At 40.9% G+C, this 23,581-nt stretch overlaps 1 protein-coding gene across 3 annotated transcripts; it reads right to left on the bottom strand.

The window, feature by feature from the left end:
* Positions 1 to 12,486: 12,486 nt before the first annotated feature.
* KRT39 (keratin 39) lies at positions 12,487 to 21,936 on the bottom strand. Of its 3 annotated transcripts, none has more exons than XR_004269523.1 (8): positions 21,376 to 21,920; positions 19,803 to 19,885; positions 18,993 to 19,149; positions 17,784 to 17,945; positions 17,544 to 17,669; positions 15,973 to 16,193; positions 13,891 to 14,244; positions 12,487 to 13,240 (listed from the first exon to the last, which is right to left on the bottom strand). XR_004269523.1 is itself a non-coding variant. In XM_032279698.1 (8 exons), exons 1-7 carry the CDS (start codon positions 21,841 to 21,843, stop codon positions 13,986 to 13,988), a joined length of 1,476 nt encoding a protein of 491 aa, XP_032135589.1. In that variant the 5' UTR covers positions 21,844 to 21,921; the 3' UTR covers positions 12,487 to 13,240; positions 13,977 to 13,985. The 3 variants fall into 3 exon arrangements, 2 of the variants coding, with proteins under 2 accessions (XP_032135589.1, XP_032135588.1); XM_032279698.1 differs by having other exon boundaries at positions 13,977 to 14,244; positions 21,376 to 21,921; XM_032279697.1 differs by having other exon boundaries at positions 12,487 to 14,244; positions 21,376 to 21,936.
* Positions 21,937 to 23,581: the final 1,645 nt, after the last annotated feature.

Genomic DNA, 23,581 nt, shown 5'->3' with positions numbered 1-23,581 from the left:
AGACATTTATAGAAATAAAATATGCCCATTTAAAAAATGGGCAAAGGACATGAACAGACACTATATACAGATACTATTTGCAAGCAACTCTTAAGTTTTCTGTTGTTTTCTTCCTTGTTTGAAATACTGTATTGAATATAGCAACACCGGCAGCAGGACTTCCTAACTCACATCGTCTTTCTCTTCCTCTTCTTTCTTCCTTCTTCCTCTTCCTCTTGTTCTCCTCCTCCTCCTCTTTCTTCTTCCTCTTCATCTTCCTCTTCGTCTTTGTCTTCTTCTTCTTCCTCCTTTTCCTCCTCCTCCTTCTTCTTCCTCCTCCTCTTCTTTTTTTCTTTGTCATGATGACGCTTTAGGTTCACTAAAATTTTTGCAGTTGTGGGATATTGATTCACGCACCTGTTCATTTACAGTGGTTGAATATATCTAAAATGATTTTACTGCTTTTTTCTCCTACCCCCAAACTGTGCATTTCAGCTCTAATTCCATTATTGGTTGAATTCCACAGCCACAAACCATTTGACTTAAAATCCTCTAAATTAGTTATTAATTTTATTGAAGATTTCCTTTAGAAGTACTCTGGTTTTATAAATAGACTAATATGACACAATTTCCACTTTAAAAATTTACTTTAAGTTTTTATTTCAATAGTTTTTGGGGAACAGGTGGTTTTTGATTACATTAATACGTTTTTTGTTTGTTTGTAGATGATGCAATCTTTTTAGAAAATTATTACTTTTTAAAGTTCTGGGGCACATATGCAGGATGTGCGGGTTTGTTAACATAGGCAAACATGTGCCATGGTGGTTTGCTGCATCTGCCAACCCATCACCTAGGTATTAAGCCCAGCACGCATTAGCTCTTTTCCCTAATGCTCTCACCACCCACCCTCCCCCAAAAGGCCTCAGTGTGTGTTGTTCCCCTCCCTGTGTCCAGGTGTTCTCATTGTTCTGCTCCCACTTATAAGTGATAACATGCAATGTTTGGTTTTCTGTTCCTGTGTTAGCTCGCTGAAGATAATGGCTTCCAGCTTCATCCATGTCCCTGCAAAGGGCACGAGTTATTCCTTTTTATGGCTGCATAGTACTCTATGATGTAGATGTACCACTTTTTTTTTTTTTTTAATCTAGTGGATCATTCATAGGCATTTGGGTTGATCCTCTGTCTTTGCTATTGTGAGTGGTGCTGCAACGAACATACTTGTGCACATATCTTTACGATAGAATGATTTCTATTTCTTTGGCATGCTACCAGGCCTGTTGGGGTGATACTCAGTAACGGGATTGCTGGGTCAAATGGTATTTCCAGTTCTAAATCTTTGAGGAATTGCCACACTATCTGCCACAATTGTTGAACTAATTTACATTCCCACCAACAATGTAAAAACATTCCCATTTCTCCACAACCTCACCAGCATCTGTTGGTTCTTGACTCTTTAATAATCACCATTCTGGCTGGTGTGAGATGATATCTCATTGTGGTTTTGATTTTCATTTCCCTAATTTTCAGTGATGTTGAGATGATTCGTTCTTTAGTGGTGATTTTGGAGATTTTAGTGCACCCATCATCCTAGTAGTGTACACTGTACCCAGTATGTAGTCTTTTATCCCTCACCCCCTCCCACTTCTACCTTTAAGGATCCTTTAGCCTCTAGAACCAACAGTTTAGTTTTATTTTGTTTGGTCTTTCAGCATTCTGTCAAATGACACAACCTATTATGTGAGGGTCTCCTCTGGGGTGCTTAGGAGCAGTTACTGATCTTTACCCATTTATACCTTGAATTCAGAGTTATCAGTGCTCAGGGAGACACCGCAATTTGGCACCATCACCAGTAGAGAAAATCTGGTTGTCAAGATCTTCTCACATGGCTGCGATGAAGTCATCATCATCTGAGTGACATATTTATCATTCGGTGCCTTGGTATAAGCCTGAAAATAATGGATTTGCCTAGTCCATCACACTGGGAGTTGACCCTCGTTTATCATTATCACCTTCAGAGGAGGAGGCCACCTCCTCCCTCCTTCCAGCTTCCTTTTTCAACTGACACCAAGCCTTTCTGAGGAGGCAAGTGACATTTCAGCTAGATAACTTCTTTGAAAGGACTGTCAGAACACTCTGACTTAAGCCTTGTTTTAGGAAGATCCTTAAGTCCTTTTGCGTGGCCTCTGACATGCCGCTGGGCCTGGTGCAGTGATTTCATCTATTTAAGGCAACAGAAGAGAAAACAGATCCCCACAAACGGGTGAGAAGTGCTGCTGCAAAGCTGAAATGGTTTCACTCTTCTTTTTCTCCTTATTATCATCTTAATCCGATGGACATCACAGGTAATCAAATAAATCTTTTATACAAAGACCGTTGTCATGAGTAATCCTGGAATTAACCTGCACATCAGCTTTGGTTTTCACTGGGCGTTACTTTCTTTTGCCTTAGAAAGAGACGTTCTGAGTTAACTGTGGTGTTGGTTGCTGAAGCTTCATGTCATGCAATTTGCTGAAGTCTAGTCCTGATAGGTTTTACCTTTATTCCAGTGTGGTTCCCGTTGCGGCAGGGCCAGTGGACGAAAGGCTGCCGGAAGGTCCTTGCTCCCAGCGTTCTTCCCCACTTCACAGTAGCTGCCACCTGAAATTCAACCATGTATTTGTCTGGTTCATCCAAATATTGCTTCTTAATTTTTTTTTTGAGATAGAGTCTTGATTTGTTGCCCATGCTGGAGTGCAGTGGTACGATCTCAGCTCACTGCAACCTCCATCTCCCAGGTTGAAGCCTCCTGAATAGCTGGGATTACTGGCGCCCACTGCCACGCCCTGCTATTTTTTGTATTTTTAGTAGAGACAGGGTTTCACCCTGTTGGCCAGGTTGGTCTCGAACTCCTGACCTTGTGTGATCTGTCTGCCTCAGCCTCCCAAAGTGCTGGGATTACAGGCGTGAGCCACTGCAGCCAGTCAATATTGCTTCTTATTCAAAAATAAACCTTAATACATTGTTCACACAAAAAACTCCATTGATTGTCTCTTCATTCATTAAACAAGTATTTATTGAATGCCTACCCTGTGTGGAATAGAGAGGGTGGGGAGGAAAGCAGGGCGACAGGACACGGTGACACATAGGACACGGGGTCGTTCCGGGCTTTCTCAGCTCTGCTGAGTATTTTGATCTTCAACACAAGAGATGTGGAAAATTAAGAATTTAAACAGGGGAGTACTGTGCCATGATCTTCTAAAAGATCACCCTAGCTGTCTTATGAAGAATGAATGAGGGTGAGAATGAAGGGGTGGGGATGGCTAGGAAGTAACTGTCCCTGTCCAGAAGAGAGACAATGGAGGTTTGCTTATTAATTATGATTGATTTAGTAACATACTCAGGGATATCAGAGGAAGAGCACAGCAATAACCACTTTTCTGCAGTGAGAAAGAAGGCATAATAAAAGTCAACTTATTGACTTTTATGACACCTGAGGTGTGTATGTCCTGCATTTATTATTCGAGAGGATTGTACAATAAACACAGTGTCTTTTATGGTACCTTAAACTGTACGTGTTTGATATGTATCTTCTTCAGTATGCTTTTTGACAGGAAGTTATCATATGTTTTGCCAAAATATTTTTTTGTTCAAGGTTCTCAACTCGCTTTACGGACAAGTAACTATCATGATGGACTTTTTCTTATGGATGTAAGAACTAAGGCAGTGAAAGGAGGAAGCAGTGAACTACGAGTTCTACAGTGAACTATAATAATAGTTAATAGTATGTAACATAGGAATGCTACATCATGGAATGTGACATATGGAATGTGAGCATTCTGTATGTTACATTGTGTTATAATAACTGGGACTTAAGGTAGAGTGGAGCAGTGAACTCATATTTCTTCCCTTGGAAGGCTTGAGTTTCCAAATGCAGGTAAAAGCCATTTCCAAATACCTTTGGTTAGGTCCCACTCTGATCTTTTCCTTCTATCTTTGCAATAATTTATTCCCTAATTGACAGAGATAGTGATAAAAGGTCCACACATTCCCTTTCATCACTATCTCTGTCAATTAGGGAATAAATTATTGCAAAGTGTATATTGGTTAAAAAAAAAAAAAAAAGAGGAAGAAGCAGTTTTTCATGATGGTTAAAAGTGGAGGTTCTGGAGTCCCATGGTCCTGGGTGTGAATCCTGATTCTGACACTATCTGTATGACTCTGGCTATGAACCTCTCATGCCTCACCTTCTTCATCTGCAAAATGGGTAGTTGTGTAGCAAATGTACATAGAGAACACTTAACGCTATGGCACATTGCAAGCACTCAGTAAATGTTAATTATTATTATTGTTGCTATAAAAAGATGACCCCACAAGGTTATGGAGTATGTTTACATCTTCAAACTATTAGTTAAGGTATGGCCTTAAACATATACTCTCCTTATGCGCCAGTGTTCCCTGAGGCTTAAAGTGCAACAGGGAAGCTTGATTGGTTGATGAATTTAAACACTTGTGACTTTATGACTTACACCTCAGTGTCCAGTTTTGGTTTTGGGATTTTAGAGAGATAATACATGGGCTGTCTCTTTCTCTCCTCCCTCTCTGTATTTCCTTTGGTGTGGGAGGCAGAATAATGGCCCCCTAATGATGCCCAGGTCCTAATACCCAGAGCCTGTGAACAGGCAATGTTACTTGGCAAAAGGTAATTAAGGTCACAAACAGATTTAAGGTTGCTAATCAGCTGGCTTTAAAATAGGGAGAGTATCCTGAATTATTTGAGTGGGCCAAAGGTAATCAGAATGTCTTTAAAAGCAGAAGAGGGAGGTAGAAGATTCAGTCAGTGTTGGCGAAGGAGATGTGATGAAGGCAGAGTTGACGAGATTGCTGATGGTGAAGATGGAAGCGGCGGACAAGCCCAGCAATGTGGGCAGCCTCTGAAAGCTGAACAAGTTTGGCAAGAAAACAAATTCCCCCCACCGCCCGAACCTCCAACACTTTGATTTGAGTACACTGAGTCCCAAGTCAGACTTCTGAAATAGAGAACAGTAAGATAGCAAATTTATGTTGCTTCGAGCCATGAAATTCATGTCGCTTTGTTACAGTGGCAGTAGAACATTAATACAGCAAAAGTGTTTGTGTTTGTGGGACAACATCCCATAGGAACTCTGGTGATCTATTTTTGCTGAAGATTAAATCAAGGCGAATAGACTATCTTTTTCATGTCATTTATAGAACTTATTTCCCATACACATACTTAGGATAGATCTTTAATGATTAGCATAATAGCAAAGATGGTTATAGTTACTATGTTTCATAAACCCTAAAAAGGCAAATTAGAGGTAGATTTTTAAATTAGCAAATTAGTATACATGATATACCTCACAAAATTACAGAATTTAAATCACATTTAATTAAACATTTTAGAAATAATTTTTATGGAGAAGCATAAAATTACATAAAAGCCGAGCTGCTCCTTACGATCCAGGGCACGTGGGTACCACCATTAGGGCAAACATGAATGTGTGTCTTTTATTTATGACCCGAGCCTGTCTCCCTCCTGATCTCACCCTTTGTCCACAGCTCCCCTTTCATCACTAACTTATTATTTACTGCGTAGTCTTCACGTCATTACTCCAAAGAGATGGTGCTGTAACTGGACACGGGACATAATGTTCCTGCAGTCTTAGTCCTGCTATACATTCTGTTCCATGTAAGTGAATTCCAAATGACCTCTTGGTTCTTCTTACCCTGCAGCCACAAAAGCACATATGCTGCTCCTTCCTCTTTCTTATTTTGTCTATTCCTCTCAGTGCCTTTCCTGAATACACAAAAGTCACATCTTTGGCTTCTCTCTGAATCCAACACATTTGATTTCATTTCTGATTACTATCCCCCTAATTACAATTTGTAGCCTTTCTTGAAAGGAATCCTGGGGGTGGACTTTCGATATCCCATCAGTCTTGTGTCCTGTTACTCTTGGGATGAGTCAAAACCAGGAAGTCCCCTGCAGCTTTGGCAACCCACCATTGCTGAAGAGGCCACCAATTGTTAGAAATATGAATATCTGGTGTCCATTGTTTTGAGCCTGTGCTCGCCATGAATGTGAACGGTGTTAGAAATGAGACCTACACTTTCCCAGTGCTTCTCCATTCAAGACCTCTTAGTTTTATATCTAGTAGAGCAGAGCTATACGGTACCAATCTTCTAGCAATAAACCTCACACAATCCCAATAACCTAATTATTGTGTTAGAATGAGAAGAGATGAAGATGCTGTTGAGTTAGGTCATCTGGTCTCCAAAGAGGAGCTTCACAAGGTGATACTTTTTTGTGAAGTTATGGTGGTCTACGTCTGTTCTTAGGCTGGTGGGTTATTAGTGCACCAGAACCAAAGGGATTCTCAGGACTGACTCACAGTAACCTGACTTTTAAGTGCCAGATGAGTCAGACAGAATGCAAACTTATTAATTTAACATTGAGAGTTTATCCATTCTACAGCCACAGAGTTCCCAACTGCAAATCAATGCACCTTCTTTGTTGTTCTTAATAATTAGACAAATCAAATAGTATTATGAAGGCTTTTGTCAAAAATGGAACTAGAAGAGAGATGTGGGGTCTTGAGGAATGAGGTTGAAGAACTGCCTCAAGTCCACACGTGCTTATGTGATGGTGTTCATGTGTTCAAGTTGCTCCTTCCTGGATTGGGCTGGACACTGTGGAGTTGTGTTTTTAGGGCTCACTTTCTCTTGGAGCACTACACACTGGGGTCAGTTGGGGGGAAATAGGGGAGGGATGGTGGGGGATGGGGAGCTGGGGAGAGATAGCAAGGGGAGAGATGCCAGATATAGGTGATGGGGAGGAAGGCAGCAAACCACACTGCCACGTGTGTACCTATGCAACAATCTTGCATGTTCTTCACATGTACCCCCAAAACCTAAAATGCAATAAAATAATGGAAAAAAAAACTTTTCTTAACCGCTTGGACCACCTGGGATTGGGTTCACTTTCTTTAGACCTCCAAGACAAGCATTATTTCTTCAATTCTTTATAGCTTTGGTTAGGCTACATGTATGACATTGTCAAACTTGAGTAATCATTTAATTGATTGGGCATTTAGAATAAAGAGCATATGAGTTTGTTCAAATTTTGACATCAACATTTACTAGCCTTGACACTGAGCAAATTAACTTCTGTAAGCCTTGATTCACTCGTTAGTAATGTGATATTAACAATAGTATGATAGGGCCATTGTGAGAATTGAGTGAGATAATTCATGTAAAGCATATAGCAAAACTCTAGACATAATACTTAATCTATTTTTAATTGAATGAAAGAAACATTGCTCTTTCTATGTTTTGGCCTTAGGAGACACTGTGGCTTCTGTGCATCTGTAATTACTTTGATCATGTGTTGATGGTACTATGTCCATTTTGAGAGTTCTAGAGAAGGCTTCCAGCTGTTTTCTCCATTTTTCTCCATTGACCCCATAGCCTGACTCTAGGAAACATTGGGCCCACAAAGGACAAGGGTAACAGATATTGTACCAAGAGAGGGGCTATCAGTCTTGTCTGCGTTGCCCTGTCATTTCCGTTGTCCACAAAAGTAATCCTGTTACAGGGATTCAAACTGTTCTCCTTCCTCCTTCTGGGCCATCTTCTTCCTACTGGCTTGCAAAGAGTGTCAAGGTTGTTATTTGATGGAGAGGTCCTTTACAATTAAGTTCCCCAACATTCTGGAAAACAGAAGAGCTGGACCTGTATGTGTTTTTTACTTTGGGTGATGTGTGACTGTGACTCAGCTTTCTTTTAAAAAGAAAGATTCCATCCTTAATCTAGCACATTCATCAGTTATCAGAATGGCTTTGCATGACCATGCCATTGTCAGCTGGCTCAGTGAAATAATTCATTAGCTCTTGTGGGATTGTTTTGCCAGTTGAAGCTTCACGAAGCAGTATAACGCAACCCTACTAACAAGGTTCCGGGGTGCCAGGCATACTCTAGGAGCTTTGCATGCATTAATTAATGTCGTCATCTCAGCTCTGTGAGGTAGATGCTATTAATAGCCCCATTTTAAAGATGAGGAAATAGAGAGGTTAAGTAACTTGTCTGAGATCTCACGGTATGTGGCAAGGCTGGGAATCAGACACCCAGGTGGTCTAGATTTAAGTATGTGTTCTTAATCAGTACATGCTTCTGCTTTTTAAACAGAGGTGGCCAACGTTCTTTTCCAGGTTTTTCTACTTTTTTAGGGGGTGCTTGTTCTGAGTTTTCATCCTAGTCTCCTTTCCCCATTCAACTTACAGAGTCCTCTTACATGGGTAGTAATTGTGTTTACCTTCCACTGTGAGACTTCTCCCGGCGACCAGAGTCTATGCTGGGAGTGGGGAAGGGGGTGGGTGTTTCCTAGAAAGTGGCAGAAGGAAGAGAACGCAGGTTTGTGTGTTTGTTTTCTGGTCAATGGAAGCTGACCTGGCAGACATTTATCCTCCGCAGCAGTGCAGAGAGAGGATCTTTTTACTCTTACACACAGTTGGTGGGTAGTTCCTCACGGCCAATTGCCCACATTTAGAGATGTTCATCCCAAAGTGTGGTGTCGCTCTGGATCTTCCGGGTCAGCCGAATTAGGCAGTTTCTTTAAGGGCCACAGATGCCAAATACAGATACCAAATGGGTGGATACCACCCTTTCCAGGTAACTCTTGAGCACTAGAGAGCCCAGTGGCTCTCCATAATGAGCTATAGTATCAGGGACTTTGGCTCCTGGATTAGAAGAAAGGCCTTCTTGATTCTTTTTTTGTTTCTGTCTTGTTTTGTTTTTTTGTTTTTGGAGAAGGAAAGAGAGAAGGGAGTCCCAAATCTGCTCACCTCCTAGAAAAGAGTAAGAAAAAGAGTAAGAGAACTTACTGGCTGAGATGTTTTCTCCAGGCACTACCAGTCTGTCAGCCTTGACTGCTGTGTTGTTCCAGAGAGAGAGAAGGGGGTGCTGGGGGGTGGGGAGAGAGAGAGGAGGATCAAGAAAACATATCCAGAAATCTTGCTGCTGGGATGCCTTTTTAAGATGTTTAGATTGTAGGTGGTGGCCTGTGGCTTAAAAGCATCACCTAGGAAAACTCTCCAGATACGATGCTCAACCTGAAAGGATAATTACAGCAGACCTTTCAATGTTGCCACACAGGGTTGTTCACATTTGAACTGGGAGCGTGGGTTGTTCCCATGAAGCTTGTGAATCATGCTTGAACACACTGACCAGATATTTCTAGCCAGCCCCATACCCAGAGGATTCATTTCCTATGAAAGACATTTGATCACAGTGTTGAAACAATGCATTCCAGGTTTGCTTGCCCCGAGACTAACCCATGGCTGTGTCACAGGTGCTGATTGCCTCAGCCTAGAAATTATTCCTAATCTAACATGAACCTATTCTCTTCTCTTTGGAGACACTTTCTTTTTCTCTTTAATTTTAATCTTTCCCCCTTCTCTCATTTAAAGTGTATGTTTGCTTTTAAAATGTGTTTTTATTATTAAAACTTTAATTTTAAATCAAAATGGACAGAAATAGGATAGAAACTTACTCAGCTAAGGGGTTCATTTCTGTCTAGAGTAAGATATTTTTCTTCATTGTTTGAAAAATGGAAATTATGGGAATTAATAACCAGAGTAATTATCTTCTAAAGAACATAAAGATCTCACTGATACCATCTAATTGCCTTGAAAAGACACTGGCAAGGTGAGATGGAGGGGGTTGAAACACTTTTTTTGGTGTCAATTCCTATTTACAGAGGTAGAAAACTAGACATGAAAAGTAATGTCAGAGCTTTTAAGGGACACTAAGGACATAAGCTTTGAAGGGTCCATGGTGAGTGCCTAGAGTCTAAGCACAGAGAAGTCAAGAGGTACTTCTGAGGGTTAGAGCTTGGGGTCGCTGTCTTGGGGTCTAGTGTTGTTTGCATTAGGCCTCAGTCCACAGCTGTTCACTATGGATGTGCCAGGAACGCGGGGAGTGAGGAGCAGAAGAAAGGGCACTGGTCTTCTTGTTGACCACATGCCATGAACAAGCTACCATTCTCTCTGTGCCCAGATTCTCCATCTCTGACATTAAAAAGACTATTAGCTGCCATCCAATACCTTCCTCATTCAAAAAGTCACATTTTCTGTGCATTTCTGGATGAGGGGTAAAAATTCCTTGGATGGTTTCTCACTGGAAGCTGTGATGAGCAAGATGGAGAAGGGTACTTTGAAGAGTTGAAAAGCAAGCTTTTGCTACTGCAGATTATTTCTGTTCTTGTATCAGGTTCTATTTGACCTTCCTAAGGAAATAAAAGTACTTATAATTCAATCTCATTATTGTGTGGCGTGGATGAGTCAGTTAAATTTTCTGCCTAGCAGTTTCCTCATCTGTGAAATGGCACTATTCATAGTATCTACTTCATGATGGGGTTGTGAGGATTAAATGAGTTGATGATATTTATTAAATTATTGATCATGATTGATTAGCTCCATTTTATAAACAGGCAAATAGACATGAAGACAGGAATCTGTAAGTGTGGTTGTCTATCAAGCTATGTCCGAATCTAAGAGCCTCGAATAAGGAATCAAGTCATTCAGATCTTTAAGCCAAGAGTCCCTGGTCAATGATAAAGCAGTGGCTTTTAATGCAGTGCACACACTTGAGACTTTTGTTAAAAATTGGGTTCCCAGGTCCCACACCTGAAGATGCAAATGCAGGAGACCTGGATAAGGCCCAATAATCCAAATGATATAGAGGGTGTGGGCTGTGTGCTGGGGGCAGGTGATGGGGGACAGTAAAGGGATGAAAGCAAAAGGAAGGAGGGAAGCGTGGTTACCTCCATATTTGGAAGAGTTTAAACTAGCTATGATATAAAGTGGAGTCAACAAGAAGAAAGGAAAAAAAAATCTAGAAAAATATATCTAAAATATCTCCCTTAAAAAAAAATTCTGGAGTACATGTGCAGATCGTGCAGGATTGTTGCTTAGGTATACACATGCCATGGTGGTTTGCTGCATCCATCCCCCATCATCTACATTAAGTATTTCTCCTCATGTTATCCCTCCCCAATACCCCCACCGCCTACTATCCCTCCCCTAGCCCTTCCACCCCGCAATAGGCCTGGATGTGTGATGTTCCCCTCCCTGTTTAAGAGATATAATTATGGACCCTCAGAGTGAAAACAGAGAAATAAGATTTGACCTCAGACTCTAGAGACCATGTTGTGTTTCCTGATTCATGTTTGTCTTTCGAGCTGTGATAAAATTATACTTTCTCTCCCCGCAAGCCCCTTTTCTGCTCCAGCTTCTGACTTATGCTGAACTATGTCATAAAACCTTGAACTTCCTTTGGGGCTGTATAGGATACTTACTTAGACTCCCAGTTAAAAATCCAGATTTCCTATTGCCTTTAAAAGGTTTGACCACATGCATACAACCAGAAAATGGTTTTACATTCTCTTATGTGAAGAAGACACTTTAAAAAAAAGCTGCAAGCCTTCGAGTGGCTAACTCCCCTTTTTACTGTGCAGTTTATAATCTTGATTTTTTTTTTTTTGAGATGGAGTTTTGCTCTTGTTGCCCAGGCTGGAATGCAATGGCAGGATCTTAGCTCACTGCAACCTCTGCCTCCTGGGTTCAAGCGATTCTCCTGCCTCAGCCTCCCAAGTGGCTGGGATTACAGGAATACACCACCATGCCCGGCTAATTTTGTATTTTTAGTAGAGATGGGGTTTCTCCATGTTAGTCAGGCTGGTCTTGAACTTCTGACCTCAGGTGATCCACCCACCTTGGCCTCCCAAAGTGCTGGGATTATAGGCGTGAGTCACCGTGCCTGGCCATAATCATGTATTTTTTTTTAAATCGTGAATGGCATGGGGGATATTTTGCTCTGCAAAGGAGGAAGGCATTCTATTTCTAGGATAAATTGAAAATGGCACTGCTGCGTCAGCTCAAGTTTAGCTTGAGTCCAGTGAGATTCCTAAACCCTAATTTTGTAGCTCAGGGCATGTTATCAGTGTCCACCTGGGCCCAGCACTGAATTAGAAAGAAAGGAAGAAGGTGTGGATGAAAACCATCTGTCTAGTTTTCAATTTAGGGAATAGGAATACTCTTCTGCAAAGCACCTGATGGTTTAAGAGACCCTTTCACCATCACAATTCCGCTTTATCCTTACAACCGTGTGTTAGGTAGGGCTTATGTTGCTATATTCCATTTGCTCAAGGTCATATGTGCATGGGCTGGATTGAGACTGTCCCAAAGTTTCTGAATCCCAGTTCCATGCTCTTTCCACATTTTCATCCTGCAGCCTGAGATAGTGCTTAGATAACTACTGACGGGAGATACTCTGCCCACTCAGATGAGAGAGAAATTATTGATTAAAATGAGGTCATTCTGGGAGTTCTGCATTCCACTTGGCTAGTGTAAGTTGCTACTTGTCTGGAGGAAGTAAATCATTGAGCTGTAAGTTACACAATGCGTATGTCTTTGATGTGGGCATCAGGCATTGACTGATATGTGATACATACCCTGAGAATTGAAAAATGCTTTATTGAGTAGAATTATGGGCTTGATCACAGGAAATCATGTTTCTTTTTTTTTTTCTCCCAACGGTTAAACACTATTAAAACTCCAAAATCAAGACTGGATAGCTAAATTCATGAAGAAAGAATTTTAAAATGAGATAATGACAAAAATAGGTCTAGGGCTGTAGCTAAAAACAAAACTTACATAAAAATAACATTGGTGTAGTGCTTTTCAGCATTCAAAGCAGTATCACATAAGCCATTTCATTTGATCTTCACAACAACCCTGTGAAGTAGGCATGATCATCATTTAACAAACACAGAAATTAAATCTGATGAAGTCTAAATGTTTTCCCCAGGGTCACAGCTGGGAAATGCAAGTGTAGGCCTTTTGACCTCACATCTGTGTTTGATTTTGAATTACTTCTCAAAACCTCTGACAATGTCCAATGATTATTGTTGGGAATGACTTACATATTCTGTGACTATCCTGTAAGAAACCGTGATGACGGCCGGCATGTAAATGATGCCTTCTCATACTGAGACTGCCTTGCGCTTACAAGCAGCAATTATTCACTATTGCTTTTCTGCAAAATGTGTGGATATTAAGTCCATTTACTCTGATGGATAGATTGAAGCAGGAATCTAAGCTATGTTTTTCTTTGTCACTCTTCACGGGGAGGGGAAGAAGCAAGGGTTATTTCTTGAGAGTTCCAGCTAAATGTTCCTTGTCAAACAATCAGAACAAACTCCCATTCCCTAAAGAATAGAAAGAGAAATTGCAAACGTTTAATGAAAAGACCCATGCTATTTCTTCTAAGTGTTCTAGATTCACTCCCCACAACTATAAAACATTTGCAGAGCCTAATGGGTCACAAAGTTTTGGAGAACATGAACATTTAAAAAAAATATCTCTGGAAAGGTAAAGTATGTTAGTATAGATAAATCATAATTAAGACAGTGGAATTTAATAGGATCCATACTTGTAACTATCTACTCAAGGTAACTAAATAGTAAAGATTTTTCCCCCCTGTTTATACTGTTCCTATGTATGTTTCTTTCTGTATCCAAAGCAATTTAGAAGGGAAGGTTGTAGCTTTTCACCTTCATGTGCCAGTGGCCAAAAACAACCTCAAACTTGTCTGACTGGCTCTAAGGAGGAATGTAAGTAAACAAGGCCTGAGTAAACAAGAGAGAGACCTGCCCATCAATCACCCGTGTAGTCAAGCAATGTAGGCCATCTTCCTGGGTGCTTACAAATCAGTTCCCATCCCTCAGATAAATGCAAAATGTCCTTCCAGAAAAATGTAATTTATTATCATGTTAGCAGTGGTGAGTTAGGGAAGGAGCAGAATAAAGGCATTCTACCTAGCCATGGGGACCCGCTGTAGTAGTAAGAAACTAAGTACCTTAAGGGACTGGGGAGTTTCCTTAAACCTCTCTGGCAGGAGCATGTATTGGCCTCTCTTTCATAAATGTGGGTCATTTTCATCACCTTGGGATGTTAGACTTTGGCAGGTCTGATGATGAAGCAAGGCTGCACATGCTCGTAAGAAGAAATGACCTTCCCATCCTTAATCTCCTTGGTAATGGTAAAGATTTTAACCAGTATCCTGGACAGGGGTCCACAGGCACTGCAGGGCTCCTGTAAGCCACAGGAGGCTGAGGATGTGCAAGCTGGGGCTGTGCATTCCATGGCTCTGGACTTACAAGATGTCCAAGGGGAAGGCTCACACTTAGTGGCACACGGATAACAGGGAAGCCTGAGGAAAAAAACAGACTTTTAGCTGTGATAGAGGGAAGGCAATGATGGTCATGGAGAAAAATGGTTGTGGCTAATTTTTTTTTAAACGCTTGTTGCTCAAGACAAGTACGTACTTCCGAATGTTTATTCATTCATTTCATTCTGTAGTTAGTGGAAGAAAAAGAATCAGATCAAATCGATTGGAAATCAGCATCCTAGGTTTAGAAGTATTCGATTATGTAAGTTTCCATTGGTCAATACCATTGCACTGTGGAAAGGATACCGCACTCAAAGTCAAAGCCTGGGGCAGAGACCAGCTCTGTCCTTTACCAGCTGGTGACCTCAGCTAAGTCATTTAACTCTCTCAAGCCTTAGCTTTTCACCTGCAGAATGGATATAATGGAAACTGAACCCACAGGGTCAACAGTGATAAGGAACAGGTTAAGCGCATTATTATCTGAGGAATGGAAATTAATCAGGTATTTTTCTCATTGGGGACTTAGTCATACTAATAGTGGTGGCCTAAACCCCAGCTATGAAAGAGTCCTCACTGTGTCATCGGGAAGCTTCCAAGTGGCTTCTAGCTGTCTATATATAGTTTTTAGAGAATTGGAGTAAAAAGCAGTTCATAGTAAATGCTCTTTTTATAAACATAATCTTTCTTTGATGATTCGAGGCACTTCGGTATGTGATCACAGCTCCCTAAGGTGACAGCATTGATTACCATTGTGCTCATATAATGTGGTTGTGTCAATTAGAAGAATGCTATGAAGCGTTCACTGATTACTTTGGGGAAGTAGGTCTCCTTTGCAATTGTAACTAAGTCTCTGGGGTGTTAGTTTGGACTGAGTTACTTCATGGAACTCATCCTCCGGGTATGTTTCTTATGGGTTGTTTAGCTTCTTATTGTTTACAAAAAGTACAACTTTAATTTTTATTTCAGTTTTTCTTTTTGAGATGGAGTCTCACTCTGTCATCAGGCTGGAGTGGAGGGGTGTGATCTCAGCTCACTGCAACCTCTGCTTCCCCGGTTCAAGCGATTCTCCTGCCTCAGCCTCCTGAGTAGCTGGAACTACAGGTGTGTGTCACCATGCCCAGTTAATTTTTTTGTATTTTTAATAGAGACAGGTTTTCACCATGTTGGCCAGGATGATCTCGATCTCTTGACCGCATGATCTGCCCTCCTCAGCCTCCTGAAGTGCTGGGATTACAGGCGTGAACAAGTTTTATTTTTTAAAAAAGATATAAAAACACACATGTGTACCTGCTGCTGTTGGCATCAAGAACTAGTGACTAGATAGGGTTAGCCTGAGCAGAATGCTCAGCCTGAGCAGAATGGTCCTCCAAAGGAGACTGGGTTGTTTTGTAGGAGCTCATGAAAAGCAGATGTTCATCTCAGTGGGGAAACTTCTATAATGGGTCACTAGGAATATTCATCTATGGGAAAACCATTTTGTTCTCTAGTCATTTTTAAAACTCTAAGAAGCTAAGCAACCTGTAAGAAATTAACCTGGCACATGGGCTCTTTAAAGCCGCTCAGCCTAGCCAATGCCTCAAATTTGGATGAGGTTACAATTGTAAGTCTTCCCCATGGCACAGCTTGAGAGGGTGTGTGGTTGCCTCTGTCCACGCGCCCCATCACCAGCCAGAAGGTCGAACAAAGTACTTGTCCCCCATTGCCAGTGGCAGTACATATATGCATCCATTTGCACTTCTTTGTCATAGAATTTGTTGTTATTTTACATACTTGCCATCCAGGCTCTCCAGAAGGCTGCGGTATGTAGTAATCTCACACTCCAGCCGGGACTTGATGTCCAGCAGGATCTCGTATTCTTGGTTCTGTCTTTCCAGGGCACACCGGATCTCTGCCAGCTGAGCCTCCAGGTTATCAATCAGACTCTGGATCTGGGTCAGCAGGGCTGTGTAACGAGCCTCTGTCTCCGTCAGGATGCACTCCTGGGAATCTCTCTACCATGGAGGAGGAAATTAGGATTTATAATGATGACTGTCATTATAAATCCAGGTCACCTGTGACCTGTATCATTTTAAAAAAATGGTTTCTTTGTGACACTACTAATAGATTTCCAAGCCCTTCATTTAGTGCTTCCTAATCAAATAAATCAAAAACCCAAATAATCAACTATGCTAAAATCTGCTTTCCTTGATCCCTTCCCTCTTTCTCTCTCTCTCTTTTTTGCCTCTCTTTAAGTGTTTGTTTCGCTTCCATTTTCTGGACCACCTGATAATCTCCCACCACACTTTCCTACTTAGAAGAGAAAAAAAAAATTAACTTTTGCACACACAGGCATTAAAAATGCATTACTGTGGCACTTCATTCAGTGAGTGTTTCTGTCTTAAAAAGAAAGCAAGTAGTGTTTAACCATATACAATTTCTTCACCAGATCAATTCCTTTATATGTAAACTATGAAAGTTGAAACTGATGAGTAAATTTGATTCCTGCTCTATCATTCTGTAAGTCTATGGATAATGATGGGATTTTAGGTTTTAATAGCCTATTATTTGCATGATTATCCCAATTTTTATAGATGAGAAAACTGAGGTTCAAGAGGTTCAATATGTTGTCCAAGCCCACATGACTAGCTGGTGAAAAAGTCAGCGTGGGGCAAGGTCTTCCTAAAACCCTTCACATTGGAGCATTTAAGCAGTTCTTCGCTTCAGAGAGGCATTATCATGAGACAGAGTGGCACTGGCTTTGGAATCTCAACTCTGGCTCAGACTCTTGTGACTCTGGACAAGTTTCTTACTGTGTCAGGATCTCAGTGTCTCTATTTATAAAATAGGTGGGCTGAAACTTACCTTGGGTTTGCTGGGGAAAATCACCTTAGCTCTTGGAACCTCATCTGTAACATTAATTAATAATTATGCCACCCTCCCATAGGATTACTTTATAAATCTCATGTGATAGCTTGTAAAAATGCTTTGCATATAATAAAATGCTCTCCCAGTGTTTCCCAAAGTGTATTTCACGAATCATTAATACCATGATATGCTCTAAACAAAGGGGGGATCCATAGTCAAATAAGTTTTGGAATGCTGAATAACCCATATCCCCTTCTTGGAGATTCATGATGTATATTTGCTTATTAAAGGCTCACAGAAAGGCAACCTGTTTAACCTTGGTTTAGTCCAGCATTTCCCAGACTTATTTGGCCACAAAGTCCCTTTTTAACCACAGACCCTTTAACAAACAAGGAACTATTGTTCTAAGAGACACAGTTTGGGAAATACTGCAACACACAGGTGTCAGGGACTGCTGCCACTTTTGCTGTGGTAGGCTTGGTCAGCTTGCTGGGTACCATTCGATGCTGGGCCTGCAGGTCAACCTCCAGAGTGTTCACAGTGCGTCTCAGTTCTATGATCTCCTTTTGGCAGCATTGCTGCTGTTGAGAGCTGGTCACCACTTGTTGATTCAGCTCCTCCATCTGAAACACACAGTCAGAGACTGAGGCTATTATGGGAGGAAAACATGACTTTGAGTAAAGGGCCCTAGAAATGCAGCATCAGCTTGTTGTTTTTGACTTTTCTATTTCCCCCACCTGCGTGTTGAACCATTTTTCTGCATCTTTGCGGTTTGTCTCCATAATGGACTCATAGTGACATCTCATTTCTTGTAGGACCTGGTTTAGGTCAACAGAAGGAGCAGCAGTCACTTCAATGTGAAGTCTTTCCCCAAGCTGACACTGTAAAGAATTGATTTCCTATGGGAAGAAAAAGAATGTGAAGTCACTTGGTGAACAGAGGACTCCCTTGTGTTCTTGTTTCAATCTAGCTGCTGTGATTTAGCATAATTTTGTCTGAAATATAGCCCACAACAAAGGAATACATGCTTTACAGGTGTTATTAAGAGGCTATAGAATGATTTAAGGTTTCTTCAAGTAGGACTGTGTGTTTAAATATGTGCAAAATTAAAAAAAAATGGGTAGCAAGACCAGAGTTCCAAAAAATTTAGATCATTCCCAGGGCTGGATAATGGGTGAAACAGCATAAAGGTGGAATTGATCATAAAAGATCATAGTCCCTATGGTGCAAATATGGGATTGTGCCAATATTGACTTGTACCAATATTGACTTGTACTAACGGGAGGTGGCAGAAGTCTGTGCAGAGATGCCTACACACATGGGAAGACTTTAAGGACAGAAAAATTGGGTTCCTTCTTGTGGAAGAGCTGGAGGGGATGGTGGAGGACTTTCTTCCCCTTATGGCTCCAGATATTGTGTTGGAGCGAGTGGATTTGAAAATACCTAGTAGCAGTAGGTATTTTCAGGGCTAAACCAGAATAGTATGTAACGGTGATATGGTTTGGCTCTGTGTCCCACCCAAATCTCATCTCAAATTGTAATTCCCATAATTCCCACATGTCATGGGAGGGACCCAGTGGGAGATGGTTAGATCGTGGGGGCAGTGTCCTCCATGCTGTTCTCAGGATAGTGAGTGAGTTCTCACAAGATCTGATGATTTCATAAGGGGCTATTTCCCCTTTGGTCTCTCTCCTGCTGCCAAGTGAAATATGTCTGCTTCCCCTTAAGCCATGATTGTAAGTTTCCTAAGGCCTCCCCAGCCATGTGGAACTGTGACCCAGTTATACCTCTTTCTTTTATAAATTGCCTACTCCTAGGTATTTCTTTATAGCAGTGTGAGAATGAACTAATATAAACAGGGACACCCTTTGTCAGGTGCAACTCAAAGGAACTGATTCTACTCTTAGGGGCTTAGCTTGTGATTACTGTTTTAGTTCTTTTCTCACCTCTTTGTGGTTGTTCTTGAGGCAAAGGAGCTCCTCCTTCAGAGACTGGACTTGTACCTCCAGGTCTGCTTTGCCCAGGGTCAGCACATTCAGGATCTGCTTGAGGCCATTGGCATCTGCCTCCACCAGCTGGCGTAGAGACACCTCAGCCTCATACCTTTAAAAACCAGAGGGGAAAAGAGAGACATCTGAAAGCAGATGATGCAAACCAAGCCAAGCAGAACTCCTGTCTGTATTTTACTCTCGGCATCTCACTTGGTGTATTTCTATTGAAGGTTTTATTCTCTTTAGAGGTGAAACTATTTGATAAAGATCATAACTTAATTATTATTCCCAAAATAGTTTGCTAGGGCCATCTGCATCGCTGTCCTTTGAGATGTGGGAATTTATTGTCCTTCCTCTGCCCCTAGTGGCAATGCAATGTAAGTGAAGAAAGCACTGGATTAGAGCTCGGAAAACTTGGGTCCAAATTTTGGCTCTGACCTGTACTAGCTGTGCTTACCCTTGGGTAAGCAACTTAGCCTCACTGAGCCACAGTTTTCTCACCTTAAAGGGGAAAACAACCTACCCATTTTACTAAACTATTGTGTAGGTAATCAGATGGGTTCACAAGTTAGAAACTATAAGTACTGTATACTTTTGAGCAGTTATTAATCTTAATCATTCATTGAAGTTGAAAGTCTTTTTTGGGCTTGTGCCAACATGGTCTGGGGCAAGAAGGTTAGTAGGTGTGGGGATAATTTTGTTGAGGGCATCTTGGTCAGACTCAGGGTGAGCTCTGTCATGGATGACAGACTTGGGTGGGCTTACTTGGCTCTCAAGTCATCTGCAGTCAGTTTGGTGTTGTCAATTTGCGAGACCAGTCTGGAATTCTCAGCCTTGGTACACAAGATCTAGAATTAAGAAATCGTACACACAAATGAAACACACGCCAGGATCTCCTTCCTTAAGAACCAAGGGGCTTGTGTGTGTCTGTCAAGTAACAGGGGAAGATGAAGTAGACTTTTGATTAATCTTCATAGCTATGCTCAGGAAACTTGGAAAACTTTGGAAAGTCAGATTTTCTGTTATTTTCCTAAAAGATCAGCAAAGATTACTTAACTAGAAACTTTTAAGTATTGTTGTTGTTGTTAAAATATAAAATCCAGACCAGGCGCAGTGGCTCATGACTGCAATCCCAACACTTTGGGAGGCTGAGGTGGGTGGATCACGAGGTCGAGAGATCAAGACTATCCTGGCCAACATGGTGAAACTCCGTCTCCACTAAAATTACAAAAATTAGGGTGGGCGTGGTAGTGCATACCTGTAGTCTCAGCTACTAAGGAGGCTGAATCAAGAGAATCGCTTGAACTCGGGAGGCAGAGGTTGCAGTGAGCCGAGATTATACCAGTGCACTCCAGCCTGACAGTAGTGAGACTTCATCTCAAAAAGTAAATAAATAAATAAATAAATAAAAATAAAATAAAATCCATCCTAAATTTATATAAATACCACGATCTACTAGAATGTCAACTCCATGAAGGCAGGGACTTTTCAAAGTTCACCAATATTTTCCCAGAATCTACAACAATGTTTGGCCCATTGTTGTTGCTGCTCAATAAATATTTGTCGAACGACTAAAACTGAATAAATCCAGATGTGTAGAAGCAGAATATCTCTGTGCATAACAAAGTTAGGTTTGGTGTAGAAACAAACCAAGCAACGTGGAGATGATAATGCAAGCATCAACGAAAAAGGTGGTGATGGTTGCAAAATGGAGAAAAACTAAACTGTTTAGGAACTCATTAAAACAAAATTTATTTTCTCTGATCTCCGTTTTCTTATTTTCATTTAAAAATGACGACAACTTGCTGTTAACATCTTTTTTGGTCCTGAGTTATCTAGTTATAATGGTAGAGTGTATTTCTGGAGAAAAGAAACACTAACAGACTCTTTTTTTTTTTTTTTTTTTGAGACAGAGTCTTGCTGGATCTCAGCTCATGGCAGCCTCGAGTTCCTATGCTCAAGTGATCCTCCCACTTCAGCCTCCCTAGTAGCTGGGGCCACAAGCATGCACCACCATGCCCACCTAATTTTTGTAATTTTTTGTAGAGATGGAGTTTCATCTTGTTGCCCAGGCTGGTCTAGAACTCCTGGACTCATGCAATCTGTCTGCCTCAGCCTCCCAAAGTGTTAGGATTACAGGTGTGTGCCCACTATGCCTGGATGGAAATACTGTCAGACTCTGAATGTTGCCTCAAGATGACAATTTCACTCAAGAGTTTTTTTTATTCTTCAAAAAAATTTTAGCATCAAATGAACAAAAATATTAATGTTTAGCAAATAGCTGTTGCTTGGAAACCATCAATTCACAACATGATTAAACAGTTCCTAGGAATCTTACCTTCTGCTGGAGCTCCTCGATGGTAGTGTAGTAAGACAGGTAATCAGGACATAGAACAGGGAGCTCTTTGTTACTCTCTTCCTGGATTTTAGACTCCAGTTCAGCATTCTCTCGTTCTAGCATCCGCACCTTTTCCATGTAGTTAGCAAGGCGGTTGTTCAAGATTTGCATGGTCTCCTTCTCATTACTGTTGATGCCTTCACTATACCAGCTGCAGTCATCCAGAGAGGAGCGAGCATTGAAGTTGTTTACTAGGTAGATGGGCATGCGACAAGAGCAAGGGGTGGGTCGGCAGCCCTGGTCCTGGAAAATTCTCTGAACGTGGCCAGCTGGTTGACGGTTGTTGACTTTAAGACTGCCACATTGGCAGCTGTTGTTAGAAGAGATGTTACTAACATTTGTAATCCTAGAGCAGCTTTGACATGGGGTTGAAGGAGAATTGGTTGTTGTATGGCCTTTGGTATCCATAGTATGTGTCTGGCTTTAGTTTGTTTCCAAGTCTGTGGTCACCAGGATGAAAAGCTCAAGCCACTTGTGCAGAGTTTAAATTCCAAGGCTCTTGGTGTTTTCCTCTTTGAAGTGCTTATATAGCCTCTCCTCTACGCGGTGTCACACAGGTGGGATGTTTTCCTTTCTCAGGTTTATATCAAATCCCATAGGAACATCTTATTAGTCTGCTTTTTACTTGCTTAAGAAGAGTTACTTGTCTCATAAAAATGTGTATTTAGGCTGTTACTAAGTTATTACCCATCACAACTACTACTTGTCTATTGGACCCAGAGCTTCAAATTATGTCTTCAAAAGGAACTGTCCTAACAGCATCCATTATTAAGCAGGTGTGAGTATATTAAGCTCATTACATTCCTGTTGACCTCTTCACTTGGCGCTGAGCTTAACCAGGAATGAGCACATCCTTCTTTTCCTTTCTTCTCTAGAAAAGGGAAACTATTAATGTCAAATAATTATTGGTAGACTTAGAAATCAAAATCAATATTTTAGTTTGTCGTGCCCAAATGATTTCCCAATTTTCAGTGTCAGGGCACTGTGAGTATGAATTAAAATGTTAGTCTTTTAAAAGGCTTGTTTTAAAGATAATTGCTAGATTTATGTTTCAGCTTTCCATAAAATGTGATGAAATAAAATAAAATATAAAATAAAACAAAAGCCACAGGAAAAGGTAGGGTTTGATTGTTGATAAGAAATTTCTTGGAAAAGAGACTGGCTCTCTTTCAGTTTTCCAAAGCCCACTTTTGTGTTTGCTTGTGGTATTTCCTTAGCTAAAAATTTGTCACAGTGTTGGTTTATACTGGATGTTTAAATAGGATCCATTGAAAGGGGTGTGTTTTCTTTCTGAGTAAGTATTCCTCAGAAAGAATTATTTTGTTCTTTATTCTTTCTGAGGAATACTTACTCAGCACTTTTTAAAGAAAGCTACTTGTTTCTAGTCCTTTATGGAGGCTCTAGGGGAACACCATTTTCTTGCCTTTTCCAGCTTCTAGAGGCTGTCCATATCCTCAGCTAGTTGCCTCTTTTCATCTTTTTTTTTTTTTTAATTATGAGATTTGTTTATACTTTAAGTTCTGGGATATATATGCAGAATATGCAGGTTTGTTACAGAGGTATACACGTGTCATGGTGGTTTGCAGCACCCATCAACCCTTCATCTACATTCAGTATCTCTCCTAATGCTATCCCTCCCTAGCCCCTCCACCCCACAATAGGTCCAGGTGTGTGATGCTCCCCTCCCTGTGTCCATGTGTTCTCATTATTCAACTCCCACTTATGAATGAGAACATGTGGTGTTAGGTTTTCTGTTCCTGTGTTAGTTTGCTGAGAATGATGGTTTCCAGCTTCATTTATGTCTCTGCAAACAAAAGACATTACCTCATCCTTTTTTATGGCTGTATAGTATTCCATGGTGTATATGTGCCACATTTTCTTTATCTAGTGTACCACTGATGGGCATTTGGGTTGGTTCCAAGTCTTTGCTATTGTGAATAGTGCTGCAATAAACATACATGTGCATGTGTCTTTATAGTAGAATGATTATAACTCTTTGAGAATACACTCAGTAATGGGATTGCTGGGTCAAATGGTAGTTCTAGATCCTTGAGGAATTGCCACACTGTCTTCCACAATAGTTGAATTAATTTACACTCCCACCAACAGTGTAAAAGCATTTCTGTTTCTCCATGTCCTCCCAGCA

Source organism: Sapajus apella, unplaced genomic scaffold (genome assembly GCF_009761245.1).
Source record: "Sapajus apella isolate SASKATOON/1434 unplaced genomic scaffold, GSC_monkey_1.0 scaffold12, whole genome shotgun sequence".
NCBI classification, from domain to species: Eukaryota; Metazoa; Chordata; class Mammalia; order Primates; family Cebidae; genus Sapajus; species Sapajus apella.
This window is presented reverse-complemented; position numbering and strand designations above follow the sequence as displayed.